Source organism: Engystomops pustulosus, chromosome 1, assembly GCF_040894005.1.
Source record: "Engystomops pustulosus chromosome 1, aEngPut4.maternal, whole genome shotgun sequence".
Taxonomy (NCBI): Eukaryota; Metazoa; Chordata; class Amphibia; order Anura; family Leptodactylidae; genus Engystomops; species Engystomops pustulosus.
The window spans coordinates 272,175,855-272,198,928 of record NC_092411.1 but is presented as its reverse complement, the minus strand read 5'-3'; the positions used below and the strand labels follow the sequence as shown (position 1 = coordinate 272,198,928).

The following is a 23,074-nucleotide window of genomic DNA, read 5'->3' as shown; positions in this document are numbered from 1 at the left end:
ATCCACATCAAATGACAGAACCGGTTATCTCTACGTTCTGCACTTTCCTAGTTTCTGTCATCTATCTCTTCAAGGTCTGTGTGTACTTTACCCAACGCTGCATCAGATACATACGGAGCGACGATTCATCAAAGTCCATTTTTTTACCACAGAATCATTTTTGTAAGCGCAGAAAACAGTCCATGAATTTGTGATCAAATGGACACAAAAAATACTCATTTACTTCATTTTCGTCGGGTTTCCCGTATTTTTCCGATTTGCGCTGCTTTTCCCTGAATTGCCCCGGGATTTTGCCGCATGCGATCGGATTTCGGCGCAATCGTGCCGGGTTGCATGCGACGGAAATTAGGGGCGTGGCCGTCGGGAATCCCAACGGATTTGGATAAACCGCTGTATTTTAATTAAAAAATGTGTCGCTTGACACGAACTTACCTGCACTAAGAAATAGAAGGTGAACTCCAACGGGCCTTGGCGCAGCAGCGACACCTAGTGGATATCGGGCGCACGGACCTTAGTGAATCCCGGCCGGACCCGGGGGCTTCACATAATCTCATTTATGACTTAAAAAATGTTGCTGGTGGTATACTGAACCAGTTTTTTTCAAAGATTTGCAGACAGTGAGAAAAAAATTGCAGCATTTTTATTTATCTCACATGTGGACCACTTACCTTTATATAAGTCAATGGGTATGCAAAAAACATGGACGGCTCAAATGTTGCTAGGCAACCAACTGGACAGGACAAAAAGTAGATTAGAAACCCATCCATTTTTGTGTGTACCGTATTTTTCGGACTATAAGGTGCACCGGATTATAAGGATGAATGGCCAGCAGGTGGCAGACCTGTGCACAGTTCAAGGCAGCTGTTGTCTGTAAGTACGGTTCATATATAAGGCGCACCGGATTATAAGGATGAATGACCAGCAGGTGGCAGACCTGTGCACAGTTCAAGGCAGCTTTGTGTATATGTACGGCTCATGTATAAGGCGCACTGGACTATAAGGCGCACCTTATAGTCCAAAAAATACGGTATTTGGAAAAAATGGATGACATTCGGACGCGATAAAAATGGTTGTGGATACAATACAGACTGAACCCAGACATCACACATCCGCATTTTTTGTGGATACTTAGCGGATACATCTGTCTGAATGAGCCCTAAATCTTAGTCCAAAACGAAGCTTTCAGCATAATCCCTCTTTTTATTCCATGTTCCCGAAATGATATCCTTCTAAAGTTTCCTGATCTCCTATATGGTTAATAGGCACCGCGCCAATGATGCTGCAGTAGAGTCGAGGCAAAGCGCCCGAGAGTGAAGCCAACACCACTGTGTACCATCAGCCTCATTTACATATTTACATCTTTTTTGGCAAATGTTAGAGGACACACAGGCTGTGTGGGGCAGTGCTAGTAGCTCATATGTGGTGCGGGGGTGATAAATACAAAGTTCATTTATTGCAGGTCTCACACATTTTCAGAAATATGTCTTAAGAACAAAAATAAGCAAACCAGACAATTTCCACCCAAAATGAGAGAACAGTAATATACAGCTGAAAGATAAACCCGTTATACATAACAATAATAACAAAACATGGTGAACTGTACAAATACTCCATGTAGTGAAAGCTATAAAGTGAAGATGGAGTGCCGCTATGTCTAGTTTATTAGAGCAGATTGAACGGATTAGACAATAAAAGGTTCTCTCATCATCCGTGAAATTGAGTTGTTGTGTTTTTTAAAGCAACACTAATTTTTTTTAAAAAAAACCTCATAAAATGAATACATTTTCAGGGATATCGAGGCCATGTCTATCTATCTATCTGCAACATTCCCCACCGGGGGCCTAGCTTTTCTTTGGGTGACTGTGGACACCTGGGGCCCAGAATACCGGAGTGGCTGGCTTATGGGGCCTTGGGCGCGCTGTGGTCACGGTGCTTGGTATGGGGACCGGAGGATGGGCCTACAGCCTGGCAGGTCTCCAGCAGGTGGTGTGTGCAAGAAAAGTGGAGGGAGAGGCTGATGGAATAAGTTTCTCCCTGGGGCAACCCCTGAGGTGTATGTAGGCGATGAGGGATGAGGAGCACGTGATGGTGACAGCCTGATCCAGGGATCACATTGTGGCTCATTGTGTAAATCAACTCACAGTTCTTTATTGAAACTTCAACAGCAGGCAATGGCCAAACATCATCAGCAGGTTTAGAAGGCTGGAAAGCTGGTAAGAGGTAGCTGATCAGCGGAAGGGTTGCTCACAACCTGGTAATAGCTTCAGGATGGGTTGGTAGATGGAGCCGAGTCCGGACAAGGGACCTCTGCTCTGGTCCTAGTCTCCTGACTGGCACCTCTGCTTCCTGGTAGCGTGTCTGGATGGTAACCAGACTCTTACACTATAGCCAAAAATGGAAAAGCAAAAGATTCCTTGTTCAAACAGAAAATAAGCCCCTACAAGAGCAAGCATGGAAAAAAAATGCTTTATAAAATGTAAAACATCTATCTATCTATGTATCTACAGCCACAATCAGAGCATATAAAAACCCGTTGTTAAAGTTTGTTTAAAGTTTGGTTCATGCTGAGAAGGGCTGGTTATCAGATCCTCCACATATAACATCCAAGAAAATGCCTCACACCAGGGTTACCGTAAAAAAAAAGTATACATCAACTTTTATTCCAACATCAGAGCTTTCAGCTCATCTAGGGTTTTTTGTTGGAAAAAGGCTCTAATGTTGAAATAAAAGTTCACACCTACCTTTTTTTCAAGGTAATCCCGTTGTGATGCTATTTTTTGTCTATCTACCTACCTATCTGTCTGTCTATCTATCTACCTATCTCACATCTATGGGGAGGATTTATCAGAGTTCATGCGCCTAAAATCAGGTGTACAAGCTCTGAAAAAGGCGCAGCCAGAAATTTCACCTATTTTCCCCCTTTTGCTAACTCCACCCCAAGTGGGTGTGAAGGGAGGCGTGGTCTGCTTCGCAGTAGGCTGGTGTTCACGCCCTGCCCCTATGCACTGCCCATAGCCTGCGCCAGTCTCTGCCCCCGGCACAACACCCACACGATTGCCGCCTTAGACGTGCACGTGGCCTACAGAGGCGTGCTCATAATTCATGACGTGGCCTCATTGGGTGGGGTATTGATACATTTTCTCATATTTCTTGCATCTCTGCAAGAAAAAAGAAGGTCCTTAAACCAGTATTTAAGACTTAACTTTTATTGATCCTTAAAATTAGGACTAAATAATATTTTTCTTATTTACAATTCAGGAATTGTGTGCTAGTCAGATGTGCACAAAATTCCCTATAGTCTCCTTCCTAATTAGATTCCTAGTTGCAGTGTGTCGCTGCAGATCGACACAGTGCTATACTAGCTTGGTCCCACCTCGTATCACCACTTATTAAAATGAGAGTATAGACGCTCAGACAGCCCCCCCGACATGATTCGCCATGATTATGGCGTCCTCAGGGGGTATCGGGGCTGAACTAAGGACGCCATAATCTAATTAGGAAGGAGACTATAGGGAATTTTGGCTGGCAGAGTGGCTAATTCAAGAGCGGCTATCTTATAAGCCGCACTATAATAGGGTAGTGATATACATCCACTCCAGTCAATACCATAAATCCGTCCTCCCAACCCTACTGAAATACAGTACCTACCTCCACCACGTTACGATTTTAACTCACTTGCACATCTGACTAGCACACAATTCCTGAATTGTAAATAAGAAAAATATTATTTAGTCCTAATTTTAAGGATCAATAAAAGTTAAGTCTTAAATACTGGTCTAAAGACCTTCTTTTTTCTTGCAGAGATGTAAGAAATATGAGAAAATACTTCTAAATATAGGTCCCGACCATCCAGAACAAACATTGTCAGGTCTGTCTCTCAATCTCTGTTATTGCCGGGTATTGATACATGCCCTCCACTGACATTTTGGTCCGTTTGGGGCACCATAACTACCATCATACCCTCATGTGAACCCTAAACTCCAGTTCCGTGAACTCTATTGATACTTTATTTTTACTATTTGGTTTTCTCGACAAGTCCAGGCCTGAGTGCATGAATCTGTTCCATCCACTACATGTTTCCATTTATATTCCCAGATTGCGGTTCTTCTATCTGTATAACACCAGCACTATTCTTCGGTTTAGCTTTAATGCATCCTAAATAATGGAGGAGGCTGATAAATGGGGCCGCTAGATGCTTTATTTGGCCCGTGAGTCATTTCTTGTCAGCAATGGTAAATTACATGGTTACTCCAGCGACCGCAAAAGTCCGGGATACGTCCTGGGAATACAACACAAACACTAGAGCAACTATCCAGTGCTAACCCAGGAATTATACTCCTCATCCCCGTGCTGCTTTTACTGATTATCCCTCAATTGATCCCAAAAAATGGAACATAAGTCTCTTTTATATATGCACTTACATTAAGACAGTAATTCACTGTTTGGCCTATTCATTCTCATATTTGGCCCCTTTCCCAGGCCCACTTATAAAATGAGCCTTTGTAACCTCAGCATAAATAATACTGCCATGTAGTATCAAGAAAATACCATCTTATGTAGTCTACATTATTAACACCATATAATGTATGATATCAAATACTAAGTTTGGGTATCTCATTTTCATATAGAGAACCACTTGACTAGAATTTCAGCCAACATAATACCGCCATATAGTATCAAGAAGATACCGTTGTTTATATATTATTTTCATCATCAAGTTTCTGAGGTAAAACTGTTCTAGTTGCCCATGGAAACCAATCAGAGCTCAGCTTTACTTTTATAAACAGCTGTGGGAAAATGAAAGCTGAGCTCGGATTGGTTGCCATGGGCAACTAGAACAGTTGTGCTCTCAGAGCCTTATGATAAATCTCCCCCATAGTGTGCATATACAGTAATGTACAATATGAAAACTGTTCTCCCTTAAGAAGCCTACACAATACTGCAACATGGTCAAGAAAAGAGGTGGAGATGAAATAGATGCACCTGAAAAACATTTTACTGGAAAGGGGTAACGTTGCATTAACATCACATTAAGGCTACATTCACATGATGTGTACCTGCCGTACCCTACCCTTCTCCATAGTGATATATGGTGCACAGTGCCATATTCTGGGGAAAGATAGGACCTGTTCTATATTTCTCCTGGCTACGGAACGGTGCCGCACATGTCCTGCACCGTACTGCTCCCGTACGGCGCTGTGCACCCATTGCTGTCTATGGGGGACATATATATGGCATATATACGTCCCCCATATGGTCGTGTGAATATATCCTAACATTGTGTTTATGCTGTGTTAACATTGCATATACATAAATGCAATGTTAACATAGTGTAAATGTAATGTTTACATATTGTAAACGTAACATGGTTTCTTCCCACATTCCAAAACATACTGGTAGGTTGATTAGATTGTGAGCCCCATTGGGGACAGGGACTGATTTGGCAAGATCTGTGCAGGGCTGCGTAATCTGTGTGCGCTATATAAATAAAGAATGATTGTTGTTATTTTTAACATGTAGCTTTAACATGTGAATGTAGCTATAGGGGGTTGGGTCTTTACCTCATGTTTTTTGTAATGCATGTAAGTGTGAGGGGCAGCATATTAGATAATGTACCAATACGAATGGAGGGGTAGGACAGCAATCCTTCTCTAATGAGGAGCAGTTTATGGTGGTGCCCGCGGCCGAAGTTTCTGATGCCGGAAACCAGGAGTCAGTATACTTGAAGGAGGGAGCCACAGCACCAAGGATGAACTTCATCCTTGGTGCTGTGGCTCCCTCCTTCAAGTATAATGTACCAATATACACTCACCGGCCACTTTATTAGGTACACCTGTCCAACTGCTCGTTAACACTTAATTTCTAATCAGCCAATCACATGGCAGCAACTCAGTGCATTTAGGCATGTAGACATGGTCAAGACAATCTCCTGCACTTCTCCCGAGCATCAGTATGGGGAAGAAAGGTGATTTGAGGCCTTTGAACGTGGCATGGTTGTTGGTGCCAGAAGGGCTGGTCTGAGTATTTCAGAAACTGCTGATCTACTGGGATTTTCACGCACAACCATCTCTAGGGTTTACAGAGAATGGTCCGAAAAAGAAAAAACATCCAGTGAGCGGCAGTTCTGTGGGCGGAAATGCCTTGTTGATGCCAGAGGTCAGAGGAGAATGGGCAGAATGGTTCGAGCTGATAGAAAGGCAACAGTGACTCAAATCACCACCCGTTACAACCAAGGTAGGCAGAAGAGCATCTCTGAACGCACAGTACGTCGAACTTTGAGGCAGATGGGCTACAGCAGCAGAAGTCCACACGGGGTGCCACTCCTTTCAGCTAAGAACAGGAAACTGAGGCTACAATTTGCACAAGCTCATCGAAATTGGACAGTAGAAGATTGGAAAAACGTTGCCTGGTCTGATGAGTCTCGATTTCTGCTGCGACATTCGGATGGTAGGGTCAGAATTTGGCGTCAACAACATGAAAGCATGGATCCATCCTGCCTTGTATCAACGGTTCAGGCTGGTGGTGGTGGTGTCATGGTGTGGGGAATATTTTCTTGGCACTCTTTGGGCCCCTTGGTACAACGCCACAGCCTACCTGAGTATTGTTGCTGACCATGTCCATCCCTTTATGAGCACAATGTACCCTGTAACATCTGATGGCTACTTTCAGCAGGATAATGCGCCATGTCATAAAGCTGGAATCATCTCAGACTGGTTTCTTGAACATGACAATGAGGTCACTGGACACAAATGGCCTCCACAGTCACCAGATCTCAATCCAATAGAGCATCTTTGGGATGTGGTGGAACGGGAGATTCGCATCATGGATGTGCAGCCGACAAATCTGCGGCAACTGTGTGATGCCATCATGTCAATATGGACCAAAATCTCTGAGGAGCTTCCAGCACCTTGTATCTATGCCACGAAGAATTGAGGCAGTTCTGAAGGCAAAAGAGGGTCCAACCCGTTACTAGCATAGTGTACCTAATAAAGTGGCTGGTGAGTGTACATCTATTACTAGTTCTGCTCCGTTTTTTGAAGCCTCCTTTGTTTTACCTCATCAGCCAGAGATTCCTGACGATAAAATGGCTGCAAATGAAAGGTTATGTGACCTTATGATAGTATTCATGAATATAAAATTAAGGTCCTGGCAGGGCGATTGTTCATTGACAGATAAGATAACATGACCCTCTATCTTTGGCCATTTTATGGTCAGGAATCTCTGGTCTGATGAGGTAAAAGACAGGAGGCTTCACTTTACATATCAGGAAAGCTATACATCTATTAATAGATGTATAATGGTAAATTACCTAATATACTGCCCATCCCACTTACACACGCATTAAAAACCATGAGGTAAAGTGGCCAACCCCTTTAAGACTTCAGGTTTCTTTCATTTCAAGGGACATATTGCAGGCCTGGGGCCTAACTGTACACCATAAGCAAATCTCCATATTCAATATCCAGTAAGGTTTAATGGGTTAACAAGAATATATGACGGCAAAAGACAACGGCTGCAAACACTTCCCGGCTGAGAACAAAGGGCGATTCATGTTTTTCTGATGATCAGCAATATTGGTCTGTCCTCCCAACCCCTCCTTTACACATACACCCCCTCAAAACTCATCGCTTCAGCTCTTCGGAGGCCATTAACAATTCATTTGAAGACATTGATGTTTTTAGGGTTGGATGAACACTTGTGGGTGATGCTTGTTAGAGCAATAACTACTCAGTAATAGGAGAGCTCGCCGTCTGTGACAGATTTGCTGGAAGATTGCCTCGTATCTCAGGCCGGCATCTGAGGTAGCTTATGAGGAATTAGCGGGATGGTCAGTAGTTGTGTAGATTAATCAGTGCATTGTACCTGACGCAGCATCTGTCCCAGTAACTAACCTATAATATATCCACATGACGGTATTGACAGTGTCGGCTCCAGGTATTAGTAGGCCCCTGGGCGGCAGAGCCTCAGTGGGCCCCTTTTTAGTGAACTAAAACAGTCTGCTGCTCCCTAGTTTAGAATACCAAACAACCCCTTCATGGTTATTTTATGACCCCTATGGATTTATTAGATACAGCCCCCTACACCCCCACGGATTCCTTATATGCAGCCTTATGTGGGCCCTCCAGAAGCTCTGGGCCCTGGCAATAGCCCAGGTATTCCCAGTGCTGGGCCCTAGGTATTGACAACCTGTATACCGCACACTGAGACTGACAAGAGCAGTAAATGTCTTCTGTAAGAAGTCTGGGAATTTTTTTTGCTATGTTTTTTTGCTATGTGTCAATGGACAAGACACGTTTGTAGCGTTGCTTTTTTATAGTATCACTAGCTATAGTACCCGGCGCGACCGGGGATAGCACATACCCGCTCTGAGCTATAACAAAATAGAACAGCGCATTATTGTCTGTAATCGACAGAAGATAACACCTCACCGAAATAATTAACACATAAAGGGAACCTGTCAGTAAATTTAACTCCCCCCCCCCCCAATAAACATACTTTTAAAAACTACTTTTATAAAGTAGTGCAACCACTGCTAAATTGACCCTCCTCATGCCTATAAACTTTCATTTTCTGTTCCCAAATTTATCCAATCTGTGTCTTCCTCAGTGCTGAGTGTGGTGTATTCATAAGACCCCTCTACAGCTGCGCCTACAGGATGAGGGGTGAGGGTATGAAGGAGATGATTTCTCTTCATCGAGTCACACCCAAAGCCTCACTCAACTCCCTCTCCCCCCCCCTCTCTCAGAAATTGTCTTGAGCTAATCCTACACAGCCAACTCTTCTCTCATCTCCCTCATTCTTCCCTCCCTTAGGAATTCTCTTCAGCGAGTCACATACAGCCAACGTTTTTTCAACTCCCTCATTCCACGTTCCTCAGGAATTCTCTTTAGCAAGTCACACACAGCCAATGTCTCCTTCAAATCTTTAGTTTCCCCCTCCATCTAGAATTCTCTTCCAGACAGCCTACATCTTATTTTTTGGCAAATAATTGGAAAGTGCGAGATAAACATTTCCATCCTTTATGCTCCTTGGGACAGTTCTATGCATGGTTTTTGGAGCTCTGCTGCCCATCAGATTAATTAAAGTGGCTTTGGCCCTTTAACAAATGTTCTTATGATCTATTTTCTGTCTGGGATTTTTTTTTCAAAAAGTCCCAAAAAAGTTTCAAAATACATAAAAAGTCCCAGCACATAGACCGGCAGGGTACTAGAGTAACTATAATACTTTTTATACACTAGCAATAGTTTAATGTTTAGGCCAGATTAATGAAGATGTGGAAAAACCTCAATGCGACTCCTTTGAGACTTTTTTACCCTAAACTGCCAAGGAAAAACAGATATATCCTTTCTACAATATGTGTTTTACAAAACTAGAATAGATTATATAACAATTTCCAGGACAATTGGAATAACATCAGTTTATCCAGAGCTAATTAGAAAAATTTGGACTTGTTTTGTTACTGGAGAATGGGCCGGTTTGTACTGAATAATAATTGGATTCACTCATCTCTACTGATAAACTGATAAAATAACAGATTCAGCTCTGCTACATCGGTAAATAAAGTTCATTCTCCTTCCTGTAACTCTTACGTAAGAATCTTGATCCATTCCTGGACTCCACATCCTTAAAAATAAACGTCGGTTTGTTCAGAACCAGCTGTTTTCTTTGACAGTCCACTCTGTTGCTATGGGAATTCTCCATACCAATGACCCACACGCTATACAAGAGAAGAGGAGAGAGCTGTGTGCTATATCACATCTGCTCGGGACTCCTCTGATACAGGCTGCCACAGCTCTGCCGACCATAGACCTGAGCAGGTATGTCAGCATTTATTACATGTACTATGTGGGAGCACAGCTTATATCATGTTAGTCGGAGATTTGATAATTCCTTTATTTATATAGCGCACACAGATTACGCAGCGCTGCACAGAGTTTGTCAAATCAGTCCCTGTCCCCAATGGGGTTCACAATCTAATCACCTACCACTAAGTTTTGGAGTGTGGGAGAAAACCGGAGGACCCGGAGGAAACCCACGCAAACACGGAGAGAACATACAAACTCTTTACAGATGTTGACCGTGGGACTTGAACCCAGGCGCACAGCGCTGCAAGGCTGTAATGCAAACCACTGAGCCACTGTGTCAAGAATCAACAACATACAGCATCCAAACCACCAATATTACAAATTATACCACTTAACATGGCTCAAATAATACCGAAGAAACATGTTATACAAGGACCAATAATATCACATACATATATATAGTGTTTATTGGTACCTTCATATTCCTATCTAGTAAAAAAAAGACCACTATTAGTGCAACATATTAGTAGACACACCGTGTGATTATAGAACAGTTTCATCCAATACATAGTTGATGTTTTAATTGATTATAGCTGTTCATTTTCCTAAGTTTTCCATCTGGTCCGGACCGCCATGACAGCTTCTTCCATCCACCATCAGTGCCTGCAGTTTGCTGCCCAGAGGACTTTGGCTTCTTGCTTTTACAGCATCTTCCTTACCCGTTACCTACCTATTTTACCCACCTATTGCTTATAATATACTATTATTGCTAATTTTGGTAAAATTGCTATACTATTATTGCTAATATTGCTTATTATATACTTTACCTACCTATTGCTGCCCTATCTGTTGTGTCGCCCAGATCCCCTAATTACTGTATTTCACAAATTACCACCAATGTGATGGTGCCACACATAGTACACCAAAACAAAAGTTAGCAATCCACAGTGCCCCCCAAAATAGGAGCATCAGAATTACAGAGCTCCATGCAGTAGTAGTGTCCCAGATGCCTACAGTGCCGCATACAGTTATAATGCCCACAAATGTATAGTGCCACCGCCGGTGTATGGTGCTGGCGTATTGTGGGCTCCTGGGTAAAATCATCCTGTCCCCCACACAGAATGGCAGTGAGAAATCTTTCATATACAGGACTCTACAGGTTGTGTTCTGCGTCACACTTCATTCACTTTCCCAGGGTTGCAGTACCGCACACATCCTAAGGGCAGGTGTGGCACTGTTCTCCATATTCCAAGCACAATTTCAATCCAAGATGCTTATTATGTGTATTTGTATATTACAGACTGGATAATGTCGGAGTCTACAATCAGACCTGTTATCTGGTGGCTGACGCTTGTGGCGATGGCTGGGGGTACATCAATAGTTACCCCAACGAATGAGAAGATTGATGGAGCTATTCCTCAAACAGGAACAACCATTTTGGCTGATAGTAAGTGACACATCATATGGAACACACCAGATTGTAGATTGTGGCGAAACTAAATTATATCAGGTGCTCACTTTCCATGTTTTTGGAATATCAAGTGTCAATTATTTTGTGTCAAGGGGGGTCATTTATCATTTGGCAGCTCCTTGGGACAGTTCTAGGTCTGTTTTTGGAGCTCTGCTGCCCATTAGATTCATTAAAGTGACTTTGCCCCTTTAATAAATGTTTTTGTGATCTATTTTCTGTCTAAGAAGTCCCAAAAAAGTCTCAAAATGTATAAAAAGTCTCAGCACATAGAGCAGCAGGGGACTGGAGTAACTATGAGACTTTGTGCAAAAGTCTAAAGTCATGACTCTGGCTTTGCACACATGTTTAGGCCAGATGAATGAATAGGTGTATAAAGTGCTGTGAGACTTTTTAGCAGTGAAAAGTCTAAAAAATGTGACTACTTTGAGACTTTTTTTACGCCAAAAAAGCCCAGAAAGACAAATTATAAATAATTTTGCACCGCTGGGACAGGGATTTAAAAGGGGGTTTTGGTGCACGCGAATCGGATTTTGCCGCAATCGCACTGGCTTTCATGCGACACAAATCGGGGGAGGGGGGGTCAAACAATCCGACGGATTTGGGCAAACCGCAGGATTTAAAATTGTGTTGCAAGCCAAGCACTTACATACACCAGGAAGAAGAAGGTGAACTGCGGGGACCTGAGCGGGGAAGCGACACATGCAGGAAATCGGGCGCACGATCTTCATGGATCGTGGAAGAGTTCATCCTTGTCGGACAGTACGGATCGAGGATCGCGCAGGGACCAGGTAGGTAAATGTGCCCCAATAACTTAGTCTGGACTTGATGCATTGATTTTTATAGGATAGTGGGCATGCTCTGTGACCTGAGTAGAGGTCATTGTGACAACTCCTACTGGGAGTTGTAAATTTTGTCTATGCACAGTTATGTGATCATTCGATGACTGCTATTAAGTGATCTCTACAGAACAGGAAGTAACAGTCCATCATTAGGCTTAGAATCTAATTTAATCACTGGAGTGTGGGAGAATTTCAATCAACATATAAATAAAAATATTTCCTGTAAATAATTGCAGAAATGGACCATCATATTGTGTATATTTTCTAGCTCGCCTTTGTGTGGACTGTCATGCTTTTGAATTTCTGGAACGAGCCGTTCAGGATCTGTACAGAGCTGCTCACAACCTGGACTCTCAGGTAATTGCATCCATTACAATCTCCCCTTAGAGGACTGATACAACACTACAGCGCACCCTGTGACTCCACACAGTGCCCAAAGTCCAATTACATGACATCATTTCATGGGCTTTGGTCTGAGCCCTCACCGTAACTCTGCCGATTATCCTCTACTACTACTGTTACCTCTTCTTTTCAGCGCCAAAAAGTATACAAAGAACGAGTCTTCAAAATATGTAGAGTAGATTATGGCCTTTGTGACGTCCAGGACAACTATAATAATAATAATATTTATTTCTATAGCGCCATCAAATTCCATAGCTTTACAAATCATAGGGGACATATACAACTATACTACATTATAGAGTACAAACAGTCATATGGAACAATAGGAGTGAGGGCCCTGATCACAAGAGCTTACAGTCTATGAGGATGAGGGGGTGACACAAGAGCTTACAGTCTAGGAGGATGAGGAGGTGACACAAGAGCGCACAGTCTATGAGGATGAGGAGGTGATACAAGAGCTTACAGTCTATGAGGATGAGGGGATGACACAAGAGCTTACAGTCTATGAGGATGAGGGGGTGACACAAGAGCTTACAGTCTATGAGGATGAGGGGGTGACACAAGAGCTTACAAGTATATGAGGATGAGGGGTGACACAAGAGCTTACAGTCTATGAGGATGAGGGGTGACACAAGAGCTTACAGTCTATGAGGATGAGGGGGTGACACAAGAGCTTACAGTCTATGAGGATGAGGGGGTGACACAAGAGCTTACAGTCTATGAGGATGAGGAGGTAATACAAGAGCTTACAGTCTATGAGGGTGAGGGGGTGACACAAGAGCTTACAGTCTATGAGGATGAGAGGGTGACACAAGAGCTTACAGTCTATGAGGATGAAGGGGGACACAAGAGCTTACAGTCTACGAGGATGAGGGGGTGACACAAGAGCCTTACAGTCTATGAGGATGAGGGGGAGACACAAGAGCTTACAGTCTGTGAGGATGAGGGGGTGACACAAGAGCCTACAGTCTATGAGGATGAGGGGGGACACAAGAGCTTACAGTCTGTGAGGGGGTGACACAAGAGCTTACAGTCTATGAGGATGAGGGGGGACACAAGAGCTTACAGTCTATGAGGATGAGGGGGGACACAAGAGCTTACAGTCTGTGAGGGGGTGACACAAGAGCTTACAGTCTATGAGGATGAGGGGGGACACACGAGCTTACAGTCTATGAGGATGAGGGGTGACACAAGAGCTTACAGTCTATGAGGATGAGAGGGTGACACAAGAGCCTACAGTCTATGAGGATGAGGGGAAGACACAAGAGCTTACAGTCTATGCGGATGAGGGGGGTGACACAAGAGCTTACAGTCTATGAGGATGAGGGGAAGACACAAGAGCTTACAGTCTATGCGGATGAGGGGGGGGGACACAAGAGCTTACAGTCTATGAGGATGAGAGGGTGGCACAAGAGCTTACAGTCTATGAGGATGAGGGGGTGACACAAGAGCTTACAGTCTATGAGGATGAGGGGGTGACACAAGAGCTTACAGTCTATGAGGATGAGAGGGTGACACAAGAGCCTACAGTCTATGAGGATGAGGGGAGGACACAAGAGCTTACAGTCTATGAGGATGAGGGGGTGACACAAGAGCTTACAGTCTATGAGGATGAGGGGGTGACACAAGAGCTTACAGTCTATGAGGATGAGGGGGTGATACAAGAGCTTACAGTCTATGAGGATGAGGGGGTGATACAAGAGCCTACAGTCTATGAGGATGAGTGGGTGACACAAGAGCTTACAGGCTATGAGGATGAGGGGGTGACACAAGAGCTTACAGTCTATGATGATCATGGGGTGACACAAGAGCTTACAGTCTATGAGGATGAGGGGATGACACAAGAGCTTACAGTCTATGAGGATGAGGGGATGACACAAGAGCTTATAGTCTGTGAGGGGGTGACACAAGAGCTTACAGTCTATGAGGATGAGGGGGTGACACAAGAACTTACAGTCTATGAGGATGAGGGGTGACACAAGAGCTTACAGTCTATGAGGATGAGGGGGACACAAGAGGTATAAGAGCTTGTATAATGGTCCAGCCATTCTTTATAAGGGAACAGAATAAAATAACAATAAATAAAAATTCTGCTGCTTGAAACAGCCATCAGCCGCCAGTCCAAGGTAAATGTCACCGCTGAGGAGCCTGGTATATATCTACTGTTTGCTGGATAACAGAAGGGAGGAGGACATTGGATGGATTAGCAAAGAGAGAGTTGACATTTCATGCAGTTAGTGAGTGTGACAGACCTGCTTAAAAATGGGTTTTAACAGCACATTTGAAGCTTTGGAGGGTGGGTATTAGTCTGATAGTCTGAGGAAGATCACTCCAGAGAATTGGTGCAGCTCGGAAGAAGTCCTGGAGATGTGCATGAGAGGTCGAATTAAGGTAGAGATAGAGCCCGGCTGCTGCATTAAGAATTGATTGAAGAGGAGAGAGTTTAGTGAGTGGAAGCCAATTAGTAGAGTTATAGTAGTCTTGGCGAGAGTGGATCAGAGCGACAATTAGTGTTTTAGAGGTTTCAATTGTCAGAAGTATACGAATTCTGGATTCTAGAGCAATATATTTAATATACGTGCAAAGGAGAGGTCAGAGTCAAGCACAATCCCAAGAGAGACCAGTGTGACCATTGCCAAATTTCTGTCCACAGGAAGCAAACAATGAAGCTTTCAATAGACGGACAGCAAGCAGAGATCTAGAAAACCATTAGGAATTGATAAAGAAAGTATATTGGAAAATTGCATAACTTTCCATTACACAAACATTAACATTTATTTGCAAAAATTAGAATACCCCTTTTGTCAGATACTGTAAGCGATCATTCCCGCGGGACCTCCAAAGTCCAATTAATGGGGCACATTTACTAAGGGTCCGAATCGCGTTTTTTTCCGCCGGGTTTCTTGAATTTTTCCAATTTGCGCCGGAGATCGCGACTGAACCGGGTAAGTAAATCTGCCTCATTGGGCCCCATTGGGCAGATTTACTTACCCGGTCCAGTCACGATCCAGCGGTGCGTTCTCCAGGTTCTGCCGGGATTCACTAAGGTCTTGCGCCCGATGTCCACTAGGTGTCGCTGCTGCGCTGAAGTCCGCCGGAATTCAACTCCTCCGTCTCGGTGTATGTGAGTGTTATTTTTGCGACACAATTTTTTTTTTTAATTCCGCAGCTTTTCCGAATCTGGCGGGTTTTCCAACGGCCACGCCCCCACGATTTCTGCCGTGTGAAAGCCGGCGCCGATGTGCCACACTCCGATCACATGCGTCAAAATCCCGGGGCAATTCGTCACAAATCAGAAAAGCTCAGGAAACCCGGTGGGAAAAACACGATTCGGACCCTTAGTAAATGTGCCCCATTGTCTTTGATTGTTGAGTAATTGGACCAAAGTCCGTCAGAGTTGTTTACTCATTTAAAGATGTAAAAAAAATCCTAACAAACACTTATTGTCTGAATTGGAGCCTTACTGAACTAATGAGTCTCAGCGAATAGGAACAGGCTCTAAACGAATCCAGAAGCAATAGGCAATGATTCCTCTGCTAGAGGAAGATATTCCATGTACTATCCTATTTGTTATTCCGGGGGCCTGTGGAATCATCTGTCTTCTATATATCGGAGCCCCCTCCCTCCCTTTATCAGACTCCCACTGGCTCCATCCTAATTAATTAGCGAATCACAGATATATTTAGAGATCTGCAAAAAAATGAGGCCATAAAGAGCAGTGGGAGACACAAAACAGCAGTCGTTACGCCGGCGCCATTCATTAAATCCTGTATTTTTAACGACTTTGATGAATTAGTCAGTTTATTATAACCCGGCAACTCGCACAATCACCAGCGCCCCCAGGGGGGTGTATGAGGTTGTTTTACCGGGACTGCTACGGCTTAAAATTACTTATTAATGCACAAATGAATGAACACTACTCGAAATATGTGTTAGGGTGAATCTTTACCGGAGTGGATCATAGATCATTGTCAGATGCAAGCAAATCGTATTTAGTATTATGCAAGGAAAGTGTAAGATATAAATGTCTGCCCATGGTCTCTACTAAACCTTGACTAGGTAATATCGTGTGTTCCGGCTGATGCAGTAGCTTAAAGGGGTTGTCCACTTTACCCTGCAGAGGACTCATGGCTGCATGTGGTGAGGAGTGTTGTACCCTCTCTGGAAAGACCTCAAAGAACTTTCCACCAAAAAAGGTTTATATAAACTTCCCTTGGGAGTGGTCAGCCTGTGGGTTATTCCACCAGCCCCTTGGTAACATATAAACATTACATCTTATTGGTAAACATTAAATAACATTTCTATCCAGGCAGTTACTATACAGCTGCATTACCATTTATAGGCAGTAGATGGCGCACAAAGGTGATCAGGCTCCATGGGACACATAGGGGAAGATTTACTTACCCGGTCCATTCGCGATCCAGCGGTGCGTTCTCTGCGCTGGATTCGGGTCCAGCCAAGATTTATTAAGGTAGTTCCTCCCCCATCCACCAGGTGGCGCTGCTGCGCTGAAAAGCGTCAGAACGCCCTGGAGTTCACCGGCTCGGGGTGAGTGAAGGTAAGTGCAAGCTCCGCGACACATTGTTTGTTTTAAATGCGGCGGTTTTTCTGGCCACGCCCCCCGATTTCCGTCGCGTGCATGCCAGCGCCGATGCGCCACAATCCGATCGCGTGCGCCTAAATCCCGGGGCAATTCAGGGGAAATCGGCGCAAATTGGAAATATTCGGGTAACACGGGAAAACACGAATCGGGCCCTTAGTAAATGACCCCCATAAAATCTAATGGGATTTTTATTCTGTAACACACTGCTTTGGCAGGGGTGTTACACATGGTGGGGTATGAAGGGGCCACGCTGGGGGATTATAGTGTTATTCTACGTCAGGTGGACCTGGCATAGAATTGCCAGCAGAATCGCTGAACGTCAGATATATCAAGAGGCCGCACAATGCACCAGTGTGTGATAAATCTCTTTATTATACTTAGTGGTTCATAACTTCATACTACTCCAGTGTGGTAGATACCTTGCTATGTCCCAATAGGACATTCCCCTTGTGATGTGTTGCAGTACACATCAGGGGTGGGTTAAGACTGTGATGGGCCCTGGGCTGTATTTATAGCTCCTACAAGAAATCACTTCCTTTCAATCAAGTTTCTTGGGAAATGGAGGATGTCTGCTTTTAATCTGCAGTTTCAGGACCCTTGGAGGAGCTTTAAAGGTCCTGAAATGGCTTTTGTGTACATGTGTATTGAGAGCAGAAACAGATGTACGAGGATTGCATGGGTGAAGGTCCTTCTCAGTATAAAATTTGGTGGGGATGTTTAGGTGCCATGGGCCCCCTAGAAGTCTTGGACCTTGTGCTATTGCACAATTTGCCTACATTATAATCCACTACTTGTACACATTAGCCCACATTTATTATCAAAACGAGTGCGGTCTGTAGTATGTGCAGCTGCCTGTGCAAGGTGCGCCAGATTTATTAAAACTGGCGCCGGGTCTTCATGGATGTGGCGCCCCCTGCACTGCTCTGGAAGTGGTGCGCTTTGTTCATGCTGCACAATTGTGGGGCAGACAAAATTATGTTGTGCATCAGTAATAAATGTGGCGCAGACTAAGCAGTAACAGTCCCTTTTGGTGCACATTTTTCTGTCTTGTCGGACACAGAGCAGCCGCGACTCAAAACTGGCGCAGACACTTTATAAATAAATACACGAGCAAGCAGTCTGCACGTTCTTTTCACTGCAAAGTCAGACAGAAAACTGTCGCAAAAGCTTTAATAAATGTGGGGCCCTGACATACATCCATAGTTACTTATAGACACTCATATTCCACATTACGCCATAAAATACTATACGTTTTAAGCAATGGTTTTTTTAAAAAAAAAACAACATGTTTTTCTCTCCTTTTTCAGACAGAGATACTTATCTTAAGGACCGAGGATCGTGGTTTGTGCCGCTGTCTGACATAAATTTCTGTGATGCCTATACCAGCCGTGCCAAATAGCAAGTTTATAAGTCAGAAGACCAAAAATATAACCGACACAATTAGATTTTTAAATTCCACGGTTTGTCCGAATCAGTCGGGTTGTCCGATGGCCACGTCCCCGATTTGTGTCGCATGAAAGCCGGCACCGATGCGCCACAACTCGGGGCAATGCAGTACAAAATGGAAAAATTCGGGAAACCCGACGGAAATGCGTCTGACGGACCCTTAGTAAATGTGCCCCTAAGGGTTCACACAGAGAATCACATTGCAAAAATGTGTGTGATTACACTCTATAAATCAGGGTGGAAAATGAGGCTTTTTTGTTGCGCGGGCCATGAATGTAGATCCAGATATGTGATAATGTCCATCATATAAATATGCGAAGAGCACAGGCACTACTATAGGCATGCAGAGGAAGCACCCGAGATTCATTCTATAACAAAGAGACAATGGGGCACATGTAACACACTTTTGGCTGCCTTTTTCTTTAATTTTTGAGACTTTTCATGTTTCTTGCGCTGCTTTTTTTAACTCCTTAAACTGTCTCCTTTCAAGGTTCGCCATTTTGTACTTTTCTTCAGTGTTCCCTGAGTTATCACCTGAATCCAGATGTGAAACTTGTGACTTTTGTAAAATCTACGGCTGCCCCTGACCAGGCTTAGAATATAGCTGGGGAACTGTTTGATACTTTTTGCAACTTTTGTTTTAAAAAGTTGCAAACTCACTACAGACCCAACACCACGTGTATCAATAACAAATAAACGCTAAACTACATCTGACCAGCAGGACAGCCAAGAAAAGTTTCAAAAAACAGACAGAAAAAGCCAGACTTATGATACATGTGCCCCAATATATAGCGGGGGCCTGTTACAGATTTGCATTGTAGGTATAGGAAAGAAAAAAGGTTGGAGCTGTGAACGGGTGCGCTTTAACCAGAAGCGGAGGAGGAAAGATAGAACTAGACATGATGTAGAGCTTGTTCGTGTTTTATTTCAACAGTATAAGAATTAAAAGTCCAATGTTAACGCGTTTCGGGAAAAACACTTTGTCGGACCATAAAAAAGGTAGAGGGAAGGACAGGAGCTGATGGCTGTTGAGCCTAAACAGCTGCTTCATTGGGCAAATCTCTCTTCAGCTGTTACAATGCGTTTTTAAACCCATGCATCAAACGCGATGTGTAACTGCACCCTTATAAAAAAAATTTAGGGCCATAATAGACTTACAGCAGCAGTTCGGGCAGACAATGTCCCTCCTGACATCGGATAGACATCCTTTCCACGCACGGCTGGCCAATGAGAAGACTCAATAAGGCAGGTGAGACAGTTGGGTTGGGCAGTCACCTTCTAGACTGTTTGGTCCAGATTACCTTATATCCAAGAGAGTTTCTCCATTAAAGGGGTTTTTCAGGAATTATGGGAAATGAGGTCCAGGACCTCATTTACTCTCCTCCTGGTTCCAATGTGTTGATTTTCCCCCGATCCTATAGCTCTAAGGTAGGGCCATCACCTCTATAGTAGGAATTAAAAAGCCACCCCAGTTTCTAACAGATGCATAATTTTCTGAACACATGGGGACTTATTTACTAAGGGTCTGCGGGCATACTTTCGTCGTCTTTTTCGTAGTTTTCGGGATTTAAGCTGCTGGGACAGGTATTTAACTGGGGATTGTGTCACACACGATTGGATAGTGGTGCAGCTGCGCTGGCTTTATTGTGGCACAAATCGGGGGACGGGCCGCCAGACGATCCGACTGATTCGGACTGAGTGCAGGATTTAACTTTAAAGTTGTGTCGCAAGATCAAGCATCTACATGCACCAGGAAGAAGAAGGTGAACTCCTGGTGGACCTGAGTGGGGAAGCGACACATGCAGGATATCGTGCGCACGATCTTAGTGAATGGCGGCACAGTACATGGACAATGCACTTTCTGTGAACTCCAGCGGACGCCTAAGTAAATGTGCCTCGTGGAACCAGTACTGATACTGTTTTGCTGATACTAAACTTCTCCTATTCCAATGTCACATTTAAATGTTAAATGTAATTAGTGCACAAGTACATATGTTACATACAATGACTATGGAATGCGATTTGTGTTTTCTTCTAATAAGTGTTTGAAAGAATGTTAACCAATCTATTGTGGAGGGAAATAATTTAGAACATTTCAGGTTTGCAGCTTTCACACTTTTACTTGGCATTATGCATTGTTTTATTGTTGACTCTCCTGGTTTTATTATGGTAATGTTACAAATACCAGGGGTGCAGATCTGTGTGGATTTAGCATGGGAAGGTCCTCTGCATGTGCATTTTACCTTAAAGGGGTTATCCAGGTATATAAATTTACTTAGGACCGGGCTGGGGCGGGCTATTTAAAAATAACAAACGTGTACTTACCTCCACCGGCGCCGCCGATGTCCCGTGCTCCGGCTGTTTGATCCGTGCCCCTGCTTGTTTACAGGGGCACAGAAGCCGCGCACAGGGAACTTCCGGTCTGGGATGTGGCCGGCTCCTCCTATCCGTCCCTATCTCTCAGCGTTGTAAGCGCTGGGAGATGGTGTCGGGTGGGAAGCTCCCTGTGCGCCCCTGTATACAAACCGAGACAGACCACAGCACGGGACATTGGCGGCGCCTTAGGAGGTAAGTACACGTTTGTTATTTTTAAATAGCCCCCCCAGCCCGGCCATAAGTATATTTGTATACCCGGATAACCCCTTTAAAGGACCATCAAAATCCATCCTGATAAACCGGGGACATTACTCATAGATCCAGGCACCGGGATCTTCTTTATGTCTGTTATCTATGGCCTCCTTCCTTCTAAAATCAACCTTTAAAATAATGCAAATGATGTTGTGCCTGTTGTGTCACCTCAGTGTAATGACGCACATGACTATGTAGGTTTTGCAGTAAATGCCTGCACATATATATTGCATTAAGGCTCCATTGGCGCAATAATCCAGGCTGGCTCAGAGGCTGTGTCTTCGGAGAGAACACTTTACAGCGTGAGCAAAGTATCCGGATACTTCTGGGAATATGTGCAGGGCTTTTACTGTGTTCGCTTCTTGAAGTGTAATAATAAGACTCAGCGCGCCACTTCTATTGTTTGTCAAGAAAACCTGCGGCGTATGGCGTCTGCTATTACCTCCTGCAGCACAGCGGGAGGAGGCAGGAACGATGGCTCCCATTATGGTCAGACAACAAGAGAGGCTTTTAGCTTTTGATGATATAATATTATCAGAGAAGTTATTCGCAGAATCAAGGTGGATACCGAAATAGTGTAAAAGACGTGCTTTGTCTACTCCCATTTGCGGCAATGTTTTAGTTTTTTTCTGTACCGTCAAAAAAGCATAAAAACAAAAAAAGAGCTACAAAAAGCCCCCAGTGATTTATAATGAGGTGTGTCAGGATTCGCTATGGTGCCCATCATCTGTCCAAGAAGACAGCGCTTCACGCTGAGCCTTACAAGATGTGAGAGAAAATCAAATACGATGTTGAGGTAAAGTAGAAACAAGTAAAAACTGAAATTTTGGCTCCAAGTATATATATAATGCTATCTGTTTCTTGGCATGACATAATCCTATGATTAGCCAACCCAAAGTCTACTATAGTAAGATATATACAGTATTGATCAAATATTTACTAGTCAGTAGTCACATTAAAGCAATCCGCCAAATATTCTGATCCATTGGACTCTATTAGACCTTTGAAGGCCCTGTGGTATCTCTTGCAACAGATCTTGTAAAGTATGTGCTGCTTCCTTCAAGGATCGGACTAAGATTTAAAGGAAAGACACTACCTTGAATCCTTGTCATGTCATGTTTGTCCGGTGTGACAATGAAGATTCCCCCTGGGACACTCCCAGTGTAGGTGATAGATCCCTGGCATATGGTACTGGCTGACCAGGGATGCACAGAGATGTACAAAACGAATGGTCCCTTTATTAGTAGAACAGTCCGGCTACTGCAGATAACAAGCTGGTCAGACCTCCTTCCTTCCATAGAAATCAGTGTGTTCCCAGCACGAATCTCAGATGATCTGTTCAGTTCTAGAATGTTCTGGGACAACAAGCTGATAGCCTACTATACCTCAGGAAAGATACATTTTAGATATTTTACATATCTTGTTTAAAATTATAATTATAAAATTATGAGGCTCCTGTGGCTTTCCCGGCGCTTCTCCCCTTACCCTAATTATGCACTGCTCCAGAGAACGCTGTATTCACTGTGTTGTCCCTGACAAGGAAAAGTAATCAATCGCTGCTGTGTGAGTCATCCAGCTCAGGTTGATTAGTCCTGTCTGGACAGTTCAGGAAACTCTGTGTAATGTGTTTAAGTACGGCAGGCAGTATGCAACCCAGCTTTCCCAAAGTCCTGAATTTTACAATAGCTTTTTGAGCAAAACCACTCGGATCAGGGATTAAACAAGATATTTTTCTGTATCAGTGTAGCTACAGCATTCTCAAGGTATGTTTGGTTCACAATGCATAAAATGAAGTAAGCATGGCTCATAAGTCTCCACTCGCCTGCAAAGGTGGCCTCCTCAATGAGACACATCCCTTCATCTCTTCAGTACACATCAA

At 43.7% G+C, this 23,074-nt stretch overlaps 1 protein-coding gene across 1 annotated transcript; it reads left to right on the top strand.

The window, feature by feature from the left end:
• The first annotated feature begins 9,734 nt into the window (after positions 1-9,734).
• Positions 9,735-20,575, top strand: NICOL1 (NELL2 interacting cell ontogeny regulator 1). The gene is made up of 4 exons (XM_072132629.1): positions 9,735-9,818; positions 11,107-11,253; positions 12,385-12,473; positions 18,429-20,575. Exons 2-4 carry the CDS (start codon positions 11,115-11,117, stop codon positions 18,483-18,485), a joined length of 285 nt encoding a protein of 94 aa, XP_071988730.1. The 5' UTR covers positions 9,735-9,818; positions 11,107-11,114; the 3' UTR covers positions 18,486-20,575.
• The last annotated feature ends 2,499 nt before the right edge of the window (positions 20,576-23,074 follow it).